This window comes from Echinops telfairi, unplaced genomic scaffold, assembly GCF_000313985.2.
Source record: "Echinops telfairi isolate 266 unplaced genomic scaffold, ASM31398v2 ScPeMD7_2;HRSCAF=8, whole genome shotgun sequence".
Lineage (NCBI taxonomy): Eukaryota > Metazoa > Chordata > Mammalia > Afrosoricida > Tenrecidae > Echinops > Echinops telfairi.
In genome coordinates, this window is record NW_022103898.1 from 31460734 (window position 1) to 31478147 (window position 17414).

A 17414-nucleotide genomic window follows, 5' to 3' on the forward strand; every position below is an offset into this window, starting at 1 on the left:
CTGGTCCTGAAGGAGTCATCTATCCTGGATTCCCTGTGTTTCAAGTTGCTATCTGTACCAATGTACATCCTCTGGTCTAGCCAGATTTGTAAGGCAGAATTGGGATCATGATATTGGGGGGGAGGGGGAGGAAACATTAAAGAACTAGAGGAAAGTAATATGTTTCATCGTTGCTACTCTGCACCCTAATTAGCTCCTCTCCTCCCCAAAACCCCTCAGCAGGGGAGTGTTCTGTTGCCAACCGATGGACTCTGAGTCTCCACTCTGCACTCACCCACCTTTACAATGACATGATTTCTTGTTCCTTGATTTCTTAAAGAGATTTTTTTCATCATCCTGAGTATTTGATTTTTAATAAATTTCTCCCTGTTTTCTTGGAGGTTTTACTTTTTACTACCATTATGTTTGGTACATATAAGTTTATGATTACTATATCTTCTTTGTACCCTATACATTTTCACACTATGTAATACCTCCTTTGCTATGGATACTGTTTTGAGCTCTGAATTCCACTTTTTCTGTGATAAAAATTGCTGTTTCTCCCTACTCAATACCTTTCCTCATAAAGAGATCACTGAAGATATGGATGCTATAGAAAAGTGTGATGAAAACCAGATGGTGCTTGGCTATCAACAAGATTAACATCTGAGGTCTTAAAGCTTGTCTTCAAACATAAACTAAGTCCACATAGAAGAATCACACCAGCCTGTGTGATCTAAGGATTGTAAATAATAAAATCCAAACCCAAAAGGAGGGACAATATCAGAGCATGGTTTGCTGTAGGTCATGAATGAAAATGGAAGTCCAAAATCCACTTACAAAACATCCATGTGGACTAAGCCTTCAGTGAATCTCTTCTGACTATAATCCAGAGATGTAGATCCATGCTACCAGACAGAGAGCGTTATATAATCAATTATGGCAGATGTAGTTAGGTTAAAATGTAAGACCTTATTACGTGATCTCCTTTTTTTGCCCATTTTAAAGTTGTTCGGTTTTTACTATCTTCTGCTTTCTTTTAGATTGATGTTTATTTTGTTGTTTTTATTTATTTGCTACTTGTTTGTGTTTTGTATGATCTTATGTATATGAAATCCAGGATAGGTAAATCTAAAATGTAACTAGATTAATAGCTCCCTGGGGGCATGGCAAGGGAGGCGTATAGGGAAGGGAGGAGAGATAGAGGGCTAACAACAATGAGTATGAGAAAGAAGAAAAAGTTCTGAAATTGTGTTGATGATTGCACAACTTTTCTTAATATGATTATATTCTTAAACTGTATGATGTTGATATGCCAATAACACTTTTTTAACTTGCCATTTCTATTTCATTTTTGTTTGTTTCTTCGACCATAGTTTGTCCCTTTGTTTCAAGAGGGTTTCTGAGCAATATACATTTGGATTTGATATTTTAACACATAGGCAATCTAAGTTTTTTAGTCCATTCACACTTAGTAAAATAGTTGGCACACTTGATTTTATTCCTCTTATCTCAAATATTATATCTCTATCCTTCTGATTATTTTTTTTCTGAATTTACAAATTTTCTGCTCATTTTCCTCTGCCAATTTAGAAGTCCTACTGTCATCTAAATTCCAGTTCTGGCTACATGTTCTCCGGAGTCATCGGGAAGCATTTGTGGTTATTGTTAGTTGTTGTAGAGCCAGTTCTGACCCCACGTGTGCCGAGTAGAAGTCTCTCAAAAGAAAATAATAATTTTATACTTTGTGTGTTTTGTAATACGTATCGCACACATATATCAAGACTGTCTGCCTGCTGACCCCTTCCTCCACCCCCGCAGGTTGGAGGTTTGACTTCCACGTTACTAATATGTTTTTATTTCCAGGATGTCTCCTCTAGTTCAAGAATTCCTGCTTAGCATTCATATTACAAAATCCCAGTCGCATCATTATTATCCATTTAATTTTATTAACACGTAGACTGCAAGATGCACTGCCTCCATTATTTCTCTGCTTTTGTCTGTCCCTGTCTTGGGAGTTCTGTTCTGAATCCATTGTCATTTCACGGAGTCTTTCCTCAAGCGTTTTCCTCAGGTGAGGACGTGGGAAGAATGCTTCGCGAATGCTTGCACTTCCGAAAATGTTTATTTTGCCTTGACAGATGAAGGCTATCTTTTCTGGTTATTAGACATCAGTCTTTTCCCCTCAGGATTCTACGAATGGTGTTCATCTTTGAACAATTAATTCTGCTGACAAAAAGTTTGAAGCTAATTGATTCTATTTCCATTGTAAATAACCTGTTTTTTTCAACTTAGAACTTTACGACTTATCTTTATCCTTGGAACTCAAGCTCTTCACTAACAGGTGCCTAGGACTATCTCTACTTGCTTAGTTTCACTACATGCTTGTTATTTTCTTGTGATAGTTTTTGTATCTGCCTTCTATATTTCCCATCTTTATGTAATTCTACCCTAGATGGAAATATCAAATATACCATAATCATCCTCTTTTAACTTTTCCATCAAATTTGTTTATTCAGTGGGTTTCTACCCTGCCCCATGGGTCCACTACGTACGTATTGAAATCAACTCGGGCAGTGCGTTTGGTGCAGGCTAAAATAACTGTGTGTCACTAAGTACATTTGCTCACACCATCCCCCCCCCCATCTCCATCTGTCTCAGGTCTGCTCCTTCTCTTGCACCAGCGATGATTCTGTGCCAAGCAGACCCAACACCCTCCAACCTCACCCCACCCCCATAATTCTCTCTTCACTTGTGTGTGGGGAAAAGCAAATCTCAGTTCTCTGACACAGAATTATTGATTAATCCAAATCGATTTATGATCACTTCAGCTTTCCTCTGTTCCCCTTTTGTTCTAACACCACTTGAAAATGCACTACATCCTCTGATCCATAGGTGCCCCTGCTGATTTGGCCTACCACCCCCTTTTCTGAAAACTAGCTACTCAGTGTCCCTGGAAATTAAAATATTTTGGACGAGAGCCCATAATCCAGGATAAAGTGTATGTATCTACTTTTGCAGCTGCCTGGATCACTCCAGCACCCACCATGGGGTGGGGGTGGGGGGCGGCAGGGGGAGGCAGGAATTGTCCACTTTGGGAAACACTGCTCTAACCCTCTCCACACAGTGCTAAGTCAGGTCTCACAGGACCCCAGAGCCCCCCATCACATCTGACCTGCTGGCTCCCGCTGCTCCATTGGGTTCAACAAGTCACTGGAAAGACTCCCAGAACTTAAAAGTGCTACTACACTTACGACTAGAACTACAGTTTTAGTATAGGAAGAAAAGGTACAAATGAAGAGACACAAAAGACAAGGTTTGGGATGTAAAATGTTCATGTCCCAAAGGACATGCTCCCCTCCCATGCACATGCAGTTTTCACTGAGCAGAAGCCCTGGGAATGTCCATCCTGAGGTTTTACGGGAGCCTCGTTACATACTCGACTCAGTACTGTCCAGGTGATTCTGACTTGCAGAGTCCGCAGTACGTAGACCTGTTCCGCCCCTCCCTGAAGTAGGCTGATAACACTCAGTAGTGTTGATGCGCCTGATGAGGCAGGTGGTAGCATTCAGCGTCAACCCACAGGTGTGATCAGAAACCCTTCTCAAAGACACGTCATTCTTAAGGAAATTGCAAGGCTCTGGAAGAGCAGTTCTCAACCTGTGGGTCGCAACCCCTTTGGGGGTTGAACGACCCTTTCACAGGGGTCGCCCGATTCATCACAGTAGCAAAATGACAGTTATGAAGAAGCAATGAAATAATTTTATGGTTGAGGGTCACCACCACATGAGGAACTGTATGAAAGGGTCGCAGCATGAGGAAGGTGGAGGTGACCACTGCTCTAGAGATTCTCTCTCAGGAACCAAGATCAAAGACCAAATCATTTGGGTAAAGTTCGATTCTTTGTCCCATGCGTCCGAACTGCTATTAACTGCCTTTTGTTTATAACACGTATAGCTTCATGAAAGTATGTGCCTGTGTTTGCTGTCGGTCTCCTCCTCACCCATAAGCCCTGGGGGATCAGGAAAGTAATCCTCAGGGCCTAGAACAGTACTTGTCAGAGTCAGTACTGACTTCACATTGCCTGAACGAATGGACCAGTCTAAACAGCTTGTAATGAAGTAGGCCTTTATTTTGCAATGAATTTAAATACCTATAGGTGGAGGAGCTTCTCTCCAAATGTCTACAGGTAACTTTCCATTTCGTCTCAGGATCCAAAAAACCTTAATTTTAGATCCAACCAATGCACAGATCATTGCAGCCCCTTGGCCCCAGTAGGCATCTGAATTTTTCACATGTGGAGTATGTCATACGTCTCATCTCCTAGATGAGGTTTCACCAACTGCCCCTGCCCTGAATGATCTTCCTGCATCCCTATGTTCTGGGGTACCTTCCACCCATCACCCAAGCTAGAAATCTGAGTGTCCACATTGTATACTCTTGTTTCCCTACACACTGTCATATACACACTTCTACAGTAAAGAAGACTTTTGTGCATATGCCAAGTGCCCATAACATTAGTGAGCACAAAATAGGTAATCAATAAGCATCTGTTGAATAAATGAGAAATAAAAATGAAATATTAGTTTATGTTCTGTTTCCCTAACTAGATTATAAACTCCTTAAGGGCAGAAATCTTGTCATAGAATTCCTTCTCTCCACTCTTAACTTATATTTACACTTTTTAAACAAAAGTTTATTGATTTAGGAATGATAAAATGATGATATTAATAGAGTACTTCACACTTGTGTTAAAAAAGAAAGCAATCCAGGAGCTCAGATTTCTCCCTCCTTCCTTAAAAAAAAAAAAAAGCAGTTCAGCATCAAGGCCAACCTTGCTTACCAACTTGTGCCTCCTTACTGTCCTTCAGTGGTGAAACTCAGACATGAATGGCCAATCTCTCGGTGGCCAATCTCTCCATTCCCCCGTATTCATTCCCTTGTTATCCAGACCTGATGGGTCTGACTAGCTACCAGCCCTGAACCCATCAGTAGGCCCTTCGCCAAAGCCTCTAATCCAGCGGTTCTCAACCTGGGGCCTGAACGACCCTTTGACAGGGGACGCATAACACCATATTTCTGATGGTCTTAGGAACCGAGACACCGCTCCTCTACCCATCTCCAGGTGGGTCCACCCACATACAGGGGTCACCACAACATGAGGAACTGTATTAAAGGGTCGTGGCATTAGGAAGGTGGAGAACCACTGCTCTAATCGCTTATGCCTGATTTCTGGAAACACCAGAACCTACGTGACTATTGTGTCCACTTGTGGTTTGGAAACAACCACCCTCAGTTGCTCTTATATGATTTGAATTCCAAGTGTCTCAAATACATATATATATATATATATGGAGAGAGAGAGAGAAAGGTTGATGAAAACTACTGAAAGTACCATAGACTGCCAAAAGAACTAACGTAGCCAGAATATGCCTTTGAGGCAAGGATGGAGAGATCAGCCCCTGGAGAAGGCCATCCAGTTGGGAAAGTGGAGGGGAGGGAAAGGAGGAAGGCCCCGGCAAGGTGGGTTGGCACCGTGGCTGCAATATTGCGCTCACATAAAACAACTGTGAGCATGGCCCAAGACTAGGCGGTGTTTCGTTCTGTTGTGCATCGACAGGGTCACTATGAGTCGGAACCAACTCGATGGCACCGAACCACACAAACATACACAAAGAAGCAGCAGTGGTTAAAAGTACATGGCTAATCAAAAGTTCTGTGGTTCAACTGCACCAGCCATTCCTTTGAAGAAAGACGTGGCAGACTTGTTTTGGTAAAGATCCACAGCCTGGGAAACCCTCTGGGGAAGTTCTCCTTTGTCCCCTGGGTTCCCCCTGAGTTGGGACATACTTGGTGGCAGAAGGTTGGGTTCAGGTTTACGTACACTCTGATCTTATAGGGGCTCAAAACACACTTTGTGCACATCTTGACTGCACTTCCACCTGACCTTGACTACTTGCCTTCCAGTTGGTGCAGAGCTCTGTGCTCTGATTGGAAAACCACCCTTAGGTTCTATGCCTGGTCTACCCGCTTTTGGACATCACTTTCACCTTCTCAGAGCAAGGGATTCGCCCATCGCTCCTTTACTGACTAACCTTCCCATCATAACTCTGCACTTAGTCTCCTGTTATCTTCTAAGCTCCACTGTCCACAAGCAACTCCTCGGTTAGGATACTTGGGTTCTACCTGCAATTCCCACTACCATCACAGCCTCACAAGATGATACCCAGGTTAAGAGCAGCCAAACAAATACGAAATTGATGGTTAAGGGTTTAAAAATAAAAGTTCTGTGTGACGATAGCCAAAACCATTGCCACTGAGTGGATCCTGACTCACAGCAACCACATAAGACTGAGTACAAGTGCTCCTTCCGGTATCTGAGATTGTAAATCTTTATGAAAGCAGACAGCCTCATCTTTCTCCCAAGGAACTGCTGGTGGGCTTGAACTGCCAGTCTTGTACTTAATCAGCCCAATGCTTAACCCACTGCACCACCACAGTGGCCATATATACTCCCTATAAAAATATACAGTCGCTATTTCAATCATATAAAATGTTAGCTGGGAAAAACATGACAATATCATCCAACAATCTTTAACACATTATTAGTCTGTAATATTTAAACTTTACGTTTCTTTTGGTCTGAAAAGCATTCTATGTTTATTCAGGGTTTTAATTACTAGGGTTGAAAGAAACTAAACTATCTGAATCATACCTGCTCTTAAATGTTGTGATACAAAATGAGGCTTCTCTGGGACTAGGAATCAGCTAGATTGGCTACGAAGGGGCATGGCCTGGGGAGAGTGACAGATCAAGTCTGCGGTAAATACCTTTGTGGTGTAGAAGATGCAACAAGCTATCATGTGCTGCACACTCTCAAAGCTGAAAGTATGTTTCTTTGAGAAGCCAATGGTCGGTAGTCCTTGCAACACCACTATGCACTTTATCAAGATCTAAAAAATAGAAACAATGATTTCTGGTTTAAAATATCATTTCTCATTTGAAAGCACGCTATTCAAATCCTGCAGGTTTAGAACATCAAAGACCACTATTATTATTATAAAAAATAGTCTGAGGTCAATTTAATATATTCAACTTGCAAAGGAGTCCTCCATCTAAAGTAACTTAAAATTGAAAGAAGATAAAAATAAGGACACAAAGGACAATAAAACAGCACAGTTTTACAAATGGCATAAAAGACAAAGTCAGATGTGGGAAACCAAGGAACAGGAAGAGAGTGTATGCAGACAAGTTCTTTATTCTCATATTTAAAAGCCTGGGAAGCCAGGGTTATGGGTGGAGGGAACTCTTCACACTTGTGAGTTACAGATGAGTCCCACTCACATTCTCTTAACTAAAATTAATCCCCACAATATCCTCCCATAATAATGCTACCTGAATGTTACCTCTTACAAGTACATGACTGATTGCTATCTGGCTGGCTGCTTTATCTACAGGAGTAGACATGTTGCTATTGCTCTCCCTGCTCAGGGGACAGTCACTCCCCCTTACCTGCCCCCAGCACTGGTGTCAGGTTATTCCTCCAATGAACGTAGGGACCTCTAGGGTTAAGGTACTGCCCACTTTGCTCCTTATGTGGTAATCTATAATTAAGGGAGCTTGCATGCCCTGAGACTATATAAGCTGATGTCAAGAATGCATCCTCTCTCTCCTACTGCTACTGGAACCTGGTGCCTGACACCATGGAGGTGAGCACCCCAAATCTTTGTCAGCCTCTTAATTTCTTCCCTTCAATTACACAATCGTCCCTTAGGACCCATCCAGATGTGGGCAGGATCCCTCAGTGAGAATGCTCTGTAGACACAAGGTTCTAAAGATCACATCCAAGCTTGAGAAGACGTTGAAAATCCAGACAGAGGAGGATGCACTATATTAAATACCGCACTGTGGTGCCAGGTACTGGAAATAACAGTTTCCTCTAGAGTTAAAACCCAATATCCATAGCCCAGGAAATCAGTTAATATTGGCATTTATCTCCTATTTGCTTTGCTTCATAGGATATGTTCCTACATTTGATCAAGAGCTATACAATTAAATTTATTAAATTTAGCATTCAATACTATGCACAGTTCTGAGCAATATTACTGTCAGAAAAGTATAGATGGGATTTGAGCAATCTATTCATAATCAGATTATTCCAAGAGACAAATGGGTGTTGGTCATTTTCAGGCACATTAATTGCTTTGAACTACCATTCTAACAATATTGTTACTAGTGTCACAGTTCACTTACTAGTATTTTTAATGCCTTTCTTACTTCCTCACCTATATCACTCCCCTGACAGACCATATTTCCAACTCAGGTTAGCAACACAGTACTTTGTAGTTTTCTCCAGGCTCATAGGATTATATACATATGTATAAATACATACCCAAGTAGAAAGAGGTTTATTATGTTACAAAATGGGATTTATGCACACTTTTTCTGAACTGCGCATTTCTCCTTCAACCATGTCTTGTGAAATAGCTTTCCATGTGTACAGGTGTAGCTCTATCCTATTATTTTTAATGGCTATATTTTCATGCAAATAAACCATCATTTATTCAGCCATGCACTGCACAATTTTATAGCTGGAGCTGTGTCAGACAGCAGTGCTGGCTGTTCCTCTGTGGCTGGACTTTCCCTCTCTCTTTTTGGCCACCACCAAGAACGCTGCAGCAAACCGCCTTCTGCATACTGCGCTGCAATAGGGGCCATGGAAGCACCAGCATGGAGGTGAAGCCCAGCGAGTAGGAGATACCACCCTGCAAGGCATAATGTCCACTCTACATCAAAGAACATGTGCGCCAGTCTCCCCCGCAGGTAGAATAGATGGGTCCAGGAACCAAGAGGTTCCCTTATACTGCATCTTGACCCAAAGCCGAGGTCCTTCCCGATCTAATGTTGACTAGTAGAGCCTGGGCAAAAGCCGTGGCCTGAGGAGAACAGAAAACAAGAGGCTCCGACACCTCAGAGATGATTACCTGAGATGCCCTCACAAATGGTGGAGAGACACCTTAACCAGCAGACACGCTAGCTGGGTGCAAAGGAAACCAGAACGAGCAATAGAAGAAGGAGAGGATACACATTACCTGTTGCCTGAGAGCAGCCTCAGCCACAGGGGATATCATTTGGTCCATTGACTTTCTACTTGCTAAGTCTCTCTAGGAAAACAGACCCACCAGAATCCTAGAGAGGCTGTTGATGGCATTAACGTATTATCTCTGTCCAACCGCAAGGACCGGATTTTTTTTCAATAACCGATGAGCGTGGAAGAAGACCCCACGCCTCAGATGAGATTTCAGCCCAGTCAACACCAGGATTTGAACATGGTGAGACCGTGGACAGAAGATCCATCTACTCAATGTCCAGCTCCATCGTTCATGAAAACAAAGATAATACATTAGTTCTTTCAAGCACAGACCACTGATATAACCCCTCAGCCAGGTCTCACCTACTCTTTTCTCTTAAATTCCAATTCATCCAGCACCAGGACACAGTGTTGTTCATTATTTTGTTCTGCTCCTTGGTTGTGGTGGAGGAGTTGTGTGTGTGTGTGTGTGTGTGTGTGTGTGTGTGTGTTTTCCTGTTTTGGCTTGTTTAATACACTGCTTTTTCCGGCAGATGATGGTCTTGCCCCTATGTTTGGATGTCTACTGCTGTTTCTAATTTAAGCACAAGAACCTTGAAATGACTTTTAAGACAGCAATGTGCTGATGTGGAAACCTTATTAAGTGACCTGGGCTTTACCTCAAACTCATCCAGAGGCCTCGCTTTTAAGGCGGAAACACCAATGTTTCAGACCCAGGTGAGGGTTGTCCCAAGGGGACAGACCTGGCGATCATTAGACGTCGGTGCAGATCTCTTGCCTTGAGGGTGCCCAATGACTGGTGGCCTGAGGCTATCATATACTTACTATTTTAATGTTCTCCTTGCTTTATTATGATGTGTTTATGTGGTAGGCATGGTTTTGCCACTGTGAATGAATTTTATTGCAAGTGTCCAATCACTTAATTGTTTAATCTGTACAAGTCAACAATCCATGTGTTGAGGTTCGTAGTTGGTCTAGAATTGTAGACTGTCCTTTCTCAATGATGTTGTAAATTCTACAGCATTGACTAAATTAATGGCACTATCAATAGAATTGCCTTATGACCAGGAGCATGATTGATAATGTTCTCTAACATAAAGGATAAGGACGTCTCTAAAGTGAACCAGAGACATATATAAATTATAGATATTTGAATGGTTTGGGGGCTCATACTTATTTCTAACCCCAATCTGAGAACAATTAGTTTCTTATTATATGGCACTGCTTAATGTTCACCCTCATTAAGAGATCACTGCAGATATCCGTGTTACCGCAAAATGTGGCAAAGAAACTAGGTGGTGCCCAGCTATTAGAAAGTATACCACCTGGGACCTCGAAGACTTGTCTTCAGATAAGCAGCCATCTGAGTGAGGCATCAACTGGGGCCACATGGAAGAAGTACACCAGGCGGTGTGATTGATTGGGCCAAGGACTGTGAATGATAAAATCCAAACCCAAAAGAGGGAATGGTGTCAGAGCTTATATTGTGAACATCCAATTATCAATAGGCTATCTAGGGCAATGGGAACCCAAAATCCATTCTAAAGGTCCACACATGAATTGAGCCCCCAGTGAATCCCCACAGACCAGGGATGTGAGAATAACCTTGCTATCATGCAGAGTGCGGGGGAGAGGGGTTGTTTTGTTTTTCTGTATTTTGTTGTCCGTGGTTTGAGGTCTATAAGATTCCGGGGGTAGAGCTATAGAGACAGTGACTGCAAGGATGATTTCCTGGAGGGTATGGCAAGGAAGGTAGGAGGATCTGGGGAGCTGAAGACAATGAATACAAGAAATAAGTAAATGTTCTAAAATTGTGATGATGGTTATACACTTATTAATATTATTGAACTATTATAAAAAAGAATCCTAGCAGTGCAGACGACCAATATTAAAGTGCAGGCTGTAGCGGAGCTGAATGTTTTCAAATAAACCTATTGTATGTCCTTATTTATGTTTGCCCAGGCTGCTAATTTACAAAATTAAAATATTTCTTTCAGTAAACTCCTGAAATTTCATAGCACCTTCATTTGATCCATTTACACCTTGCAAGAGATACATTGCTTTACTTTTCCAAAATGCATGACTGAGTTGCTTTTCTAAAAGTACTTTGATCTTCGGGGTGGGAGGAGCACTCTTACCTGGACAGCAGGTACCAAAACAATATTGTGATAGATGATGGGAGCAAGGAGGCCATAACACTGAGTCACAGCTTGGAGGGCAAAACTGGAATCACTTAGAAAGGTGCTGAGGTCCAAGGCCACTAATACTCTTTCACATTCAATTAGTCTAGCAATCTGTAAAGGAATAGGCATGTTACTCAAACTGAAATTTTTATGTCTCCAAGACGAGATAAGGGACATAATGTATGTGGTTTAATAACAACCGAAAGATGGGCAGAAGTAAAGCCAGATTCAGAATAGGATCTAATAATGATGCTAGGAGTAGATAACATAATCTTAGAGTTAAACTTCAGAGGTTTTTATAAAACAATACAAATGTCACAAATCACTGGTAACTGAAAAGAAACCAAACTCTTTTGGTTTATTGATATGAACTTGCAATATATTTTAATGTTAGGGGGGAAATCTAGTTTTCAAAAACATAAATTGCAACAAAAAAAAATTAAAATATAACATTTCCCAAATATTATCTCCACTTGACTGAAAGATTTTTATTTCCCACTTTGGTATGTGAGAAAATTGAATCTTTCCAAGAGAGTAAATAAATCTTCTGCAACTGATACTTCTGCTACTTAAATAAAAATTGCAACCGAATCGAAAGTTTTGAGATTAACTATCACATAAAGGAATAAAGATCCTCTTTTATTCCTCCTTTCCCTTTTCCAGAGAAGGATTTCACTGCTTTTCTATAAGTATATATGAGATTATATACCAAGAAAACTATATGAGTTAGTAATCAGAATTTCCACATAGCCAGTTATTACTAGAATGGTACTGTAACATACTGGAATTCACTGAAATTCTTAAAGATTGTGTTCATGTTCAGATTGGATCTGCAGAAGGCGGAAATGGAATGTTGTATAGAAGGAACAGGGTGATTTTGTTAGATCTTGAACTGTGTGTGGTGTGAAATTGTTTGCAACCAAGCACCATGTATTTCCCTCTTCATAACACTGGAAATTGGCCAACTATGGGCAGCAATGCATGTAATTTATGAGTAAGTAGATGAATGGGGTAGGTGGAGCAACTGTAAGAAAGCAGGTGACAAAAAGCCTTCAGATTTAAGGCAAATAAGGGGATTAAGAGAGTGAAATAATCCTGAACAAACTAGAGTAAAAGACTAAATGAATAGCCAGAGAATCCCGAGGTTGCAGAAACGTGCCTAGCCCTTTTGAGGACCACCCTGTGAGTCTGTGGCTAGGAGGGAGACGTGTGGAAAGTCTGCTGCTACCCAGGGAGCCCCGAGGGGCATCAGAAAGACAGACGCACACCGCTCTGTCACAGCCAGAAGACACGTGCTCCAGGCACATCGCTTTGTAGGCCACTCACAAAACGGCAAAGAGAGCGGAGCCCTTTCTTGTAAAAAAGCTATATATGACGATAACCACGCAGATTTGTCCTTTTATACTGGAAAAACTGGAGAAATCAGATGCAAGCAAAATGATGGCATTTTCAAGAGTACCAAAATTAAGAGTTTTTACTTTGTACGTTAAGCATTTCAAATATAGGAACTATCTATCACTTACGTGTTCATGGGGTAAAGTAAGAAAACTGTAAAGTGCAAACATAAAAACGTGAACACTGGCATGAACATGAGGCTGAAACATCAGAAAATAAAGAAACACTGGCATATTTTCCATCAGTTTCATTTTCTTACTTGTTGAGAGGGGAACATCTCATTGCCTTTAATGTTATCACAAAAGAGGTTTTCTTCTTTGATTTTAATGTCACTTATTACAAAAATATTCCTAAGGAATAGGTATAAAAGGATTGATGACGTTTCAGCCAAAATATCTGGAAATAATCTGCAAAGGGAAGTAAATAACGTTATAGGTATAAATATAAAATGATTTAGCACATGAACTTGGTATTTTTGACTGATTTGCTCCTAATACCTATATAATGGTCCCAAGACAGCCACAAAACTCGGTGGAATAGTTACTCTTGTACACTCGGGACTGCTCAATGAGTTCAAATCAAAAGTAAAGATCATTCTTAGCAACAAATACACAATCAAGAAAATTAGGGTTCTGATGTTTTCTGCCATACCAACACCAAACTCCCCACCATCAAGTCCATGTGGACTCGTAGCAACCCTCTAGGACAGAGTAGAGCTGCCCCCGTGAATGTCTGAGACTACAACTGTATACGGGAGTAAAAAACCTTATCTTTCTCCCAAGGGGCAGCTGGTGGTTTCGAACTGCTGGCCTTGCGGATAGCAACCAAATGCATCCCCACTATCCCACTCGGTAAAAGTTGTGAGTCCTACGATGGTATATAAATGCTTTTTTCTATCAACATAAGGAAATTATCATCGATCTTGGGAAGCTTGGAAAATAGGCCAAATACTTAAATTCCTGAACTTTCCGAAAATATGTTCCGTGGAGGGTGGAATTAGGCGAGACTGGAAGACGTCGTCTCACGTGCTGTGGGCACGCTGTAAGGAGGGACCAGGCCCTGGAGGAGGACATCCTGCTGGGGAAAGTGGGGGGCAGCAGAAAGGAAGGAAGGCCCTCCAGGGGGCGGCCTGGCACGGGCTGCATCCATGGGCTGGGCACAGGCAAGCACGGCGAGGCAGCAGCCCGCAGGTTTCGCCGCTGTGCAGCCAGTCTCTGGGTTGGCACCTAGCCGCTCATCGAGCGACGGCGTTCGTGCACTTAGTTATCCTGCACATCCAGCCCCACAAACTAGCACTCGATGCACTTCTGCTCTGTATCGGCCACTGTCGCGGCCCTGAGATAGAAAGATGAATCAAAATGGCCCTGGACCACACGGAGCTCAGAGGCTCCCCATCAGCTGCGGCCTGAGCGCAGCAGCTCAGCGTTCCCCCGACAGCCCGTGCTCACACGTCTCACAATCAACGTTCTGCGCCTCCTGTCCCCCCCGCCACCCCCGTGAGCCCTTCCTGTCCTCCTGCTCTTCCGCCAAGTCCCTTCCCTAATCCTCTCCTTGCATCGACCTTCCTCATAGACTACGGCGAAGTGCCTCTGCCCTAACCACCAAACGTCACATGGGTGGCTTTTGCTTCTGGTCGTTTTTCCGTGTCATTTCCTCCCTAGGTGAGCGCGTTCGGTTTCTGTCCTATCATGCTGCCAAATGGTTCTAGAGTTCATCGAGGGCCTCCTCGTTGCTAGCTCTAAAGAGCCCTTCTTATGTTTTCAAGACACCCGGCCTCTCTGAGATATTTATTTTACTGAACTCGGATATTTTACTGAACTCAGGCCCCTTCAGGTGACTCTCCTTGTGCTTGGCTTCGGAGGCAGCGTGCTCCTCTGACCTCCAGGACCGCTCCTTTTCAACATCCTTCCTTGGTTCCATCTCCTGCCTACTCTGGCTCTTAAATGTCGGCAATGCCTGGAATTCAAGCTTCGTTTTTCATCTTCTTTGCTAAGCAATCGCTCCTTTGGCGATCTCACTCACTGTCAAGATTTCAATGGGGGCAGTTTCTAAATCTGAATGTCCAGTCTTGACCTCACTTCCTGAGTGACCAAACTAAATACCCACCTACTACTGGACATTGGCGTAGGGGTTGAAACCATCCGCCTCTTCACAGGAGAAAGGTGAAGCTTCCCACCTCGTACAGCATTACAGCCTTTGAAGCCCATTGGGGCATGTCACCCTGTCACCTATAGGGTGGCTGACCATCATCATCCACTCAATGCCAGCGAGAGGGAGAGGGAGAGTGGATATATCCTCTCCAGAGGCCTCTGCTGGAACCTCAACCTCAGAAACGTTCCTCCCAAAACTGCTCCTGCGCTCATCGGCCCTCCATAAGTCGTGTGAACTCCCTAGGAAGGTAACCCTAGAAATCGCATTCAACTTTGACTTCCTCCTTTCGTTTCCCCACGGAAGTCACAGGCACTCTTCTACATGGTGGCTCTTCAGCCCCCAAACACTTCTCCACAACTTCCCTCGCTGAACTTGGCCGCTTTGTGTGAGAGAAGTGCTAAGGATATACAGTATTTGCGTTTCTAAACTCATTGGGGCTGCCTGAGGAATGAAAGACTGGGTCTTCTTAAAGGACTTTCAGATGTTAACAAGGAGAGGGAGGAGAAGGCTGCTGTCTTTGAACTTGTTGGGACAGTCTGAAATCATGCTTAATGCTCACCTCTGATGTTGATTTAGTTCCCTTAAGGGACCCCAAACCAGTTCCTGAGCTGAGTCCGACTCACTGCCACCATGTGTGTCAAAACAGAATTGTCTTTTATAGCCTTTTCAATGGCTGATAAATCAAAACTAAAGTTGTGGGTTCATCACTTGCATACTTCAGGACTCCCTTTTAGGAAAAGGGCTAGTGAATACTGCAAGAAGGCCTGTGATTTCACTTGTTGTGTGTCTTTATGAACCTGTTGGTGCTCACTAAGGACCTAATCCTAAAAACCTCTTCAAGCAAACAAAAAGCCTTCTCAAGGGAACAGGCCACCCGTCAGAACTTAACCTTAACCCCAACCTGAACTTCCTCTTTCCCAAAACTCCCCGGTGCACATTCGTGTTTTCAGGTATGTCTGAAACGACTTTGATGGGCATGTGTAGTTCATTTTCTGGTATTCAGAATGCATCCATATGCTGCCAGTGTTTTTTTCTGCCTCCAGCAAGGATGTCTCTAGCAAAGACCTGAGACCTGGGAGTGCACCTTTTTACTACAGGACTTATTAGAAATAGTTTCCTCCAGAACTTTCTGAACATGTAACTGAAGATGAACTGGTTCAAGGCCCCACAGCCATCATCTAGATTTTTAATAAGCAAATTGATCTTTTCTTTTAGAAGAACAATTCCAATTACCTTCTCTGTGTGACAGTCATTCCGTTGCTTAAACTAACAACAGATTGGTCATCCTGGAGTGGCGAAGCAACAAAATAATCCCAAACTGGTACAAAAACTCTCTTAGCCAACTCATAGTTACCCATCCGGTAGGCAGCCTACAATGGAAAGAACAGTTTCTTAGGCAATGCTTCTATTTGGGATGTGCGTGTCTTGAACAAGAGTCCTGATAAGATCCAGCCATGCACTAATCTTGTAGATGAGTGGAATTGTCCCTGTTTGCCACTCTGCTCTATAGTGCCACAGAAAAGTAAGGACAGCCACTGGCTAGGGAGACAGCCACATTTTGAAATCTCTTTTATTTCTAAATTGCATGGAAATTTGAAACTCTGTACGGATGTTTCAAATCCTCCTAAGCAAAACAAAGATCACATCTGAGCCAAATTAATTTCATTTCCATCCATCTCCGCAGCGCACTCCATTTATTATAGATACTGTTATAATGAACAATCTGTTCCAAGAGAAACAATCAGATTTCCCAGACCCAAAATATGAAATATGCTTCATTCTTTTTCTGGTTCTGACTGACGTCTTTTGAGCTTTTGTGCAACAAACGATTCTCAGCTGAAAGAAGTGAAAAATATAGCCAAAATGCATGACAGAAGCCATCGCGTGTTTTAAGTTTAACACATTTAGCAGGAAGAAACATAAGTGATCCAAATAGTAAAATCCTAGACGTGCAGGGAGGGAGTGGGGAGAAGCCTCAGCATATCAACAACATAGATCTGGTTTTTTGGTAGAATATCTATCTCTGATAAACTCAACCTAACACTGCTATCAAACCAATGACAATGACTAGTGACTCGGCAGACTGGGTGGAATTAGAAGTCTTTCCATGGTCAGCTCTCCAACTCAACGTCTTTACCTCTGACCTCTAGCACCTCTCCTTTTCCTGGGTCCTTCTGCTCCAGTTATATTGGCCTCACGGCTTCTCAAATGTACCAAGTGACTGTCGGGAAATCTTAGAGCTCTGCTATAACTGTTCCTTCTGCCTAGAATGTTCTTGCCAAACATTAAAATAAACACTTGACTATCTCCTTTATCTCCTTCGAGTCTCTGCTCAAATCTCACCTTCCAGTAGAGGTCTTACCTGACCACCCTATCTCAGACTGCCTTTCCCTCCGTCACCTCACACTTCCACTTCCCCTCTGTGGTTTCTTTGCAGTTTTGTCCCCATAGTCTCGTCTTCTACCATACTAGACAATTTACTTTTTCTGTGCTTATGGTTTATTACTTATATCTCAGCCCGACATTTTGTTCACTTTGAGGACAGGCAGGTGTACTCAGAGTCTGGCCGGGTGACCAGCAGCATCAGCATCACCCTGAGATTTATCAAGAACGTG

The 17414-nt window shown here is 42.6% G+C and overlaps 1 protein-coding gene across 1 annotated transcript in view; it reads right to left on the reverse strand.

Annotated features, from left to right (window-relative positions):
• Nucleotides 1-17414, reverse strand: part of CFAP54 (cilia and flagella associated protein 54) — a 390102-nt gene that overhangs the window by 259236 nt on the left and 113452 nt on the right. The window contains exons 20-23 of the mRNA XM_030886291.2: nucleotides 16033-16169; nucleotides 12908-13055; nucleotides 11209-11364; nucleotides 6810-6932 (exon numbers count right to left, since the gene is read on the reverse strand). Coding sequence (XP_030742151.1) covers nucleotides 6810-6932; nucleotides 11209-11364; nucleotides 12908-13055; nucleotides 16033-16169 — 564 coding nt within the window. The remainder of the gene's footprint in view (nucleotides 1-6809; nucleotides 6933-11208; nucleotides 11365-12907; nucleotides 13056-16032; nucleotides 16170-17414) is intronic.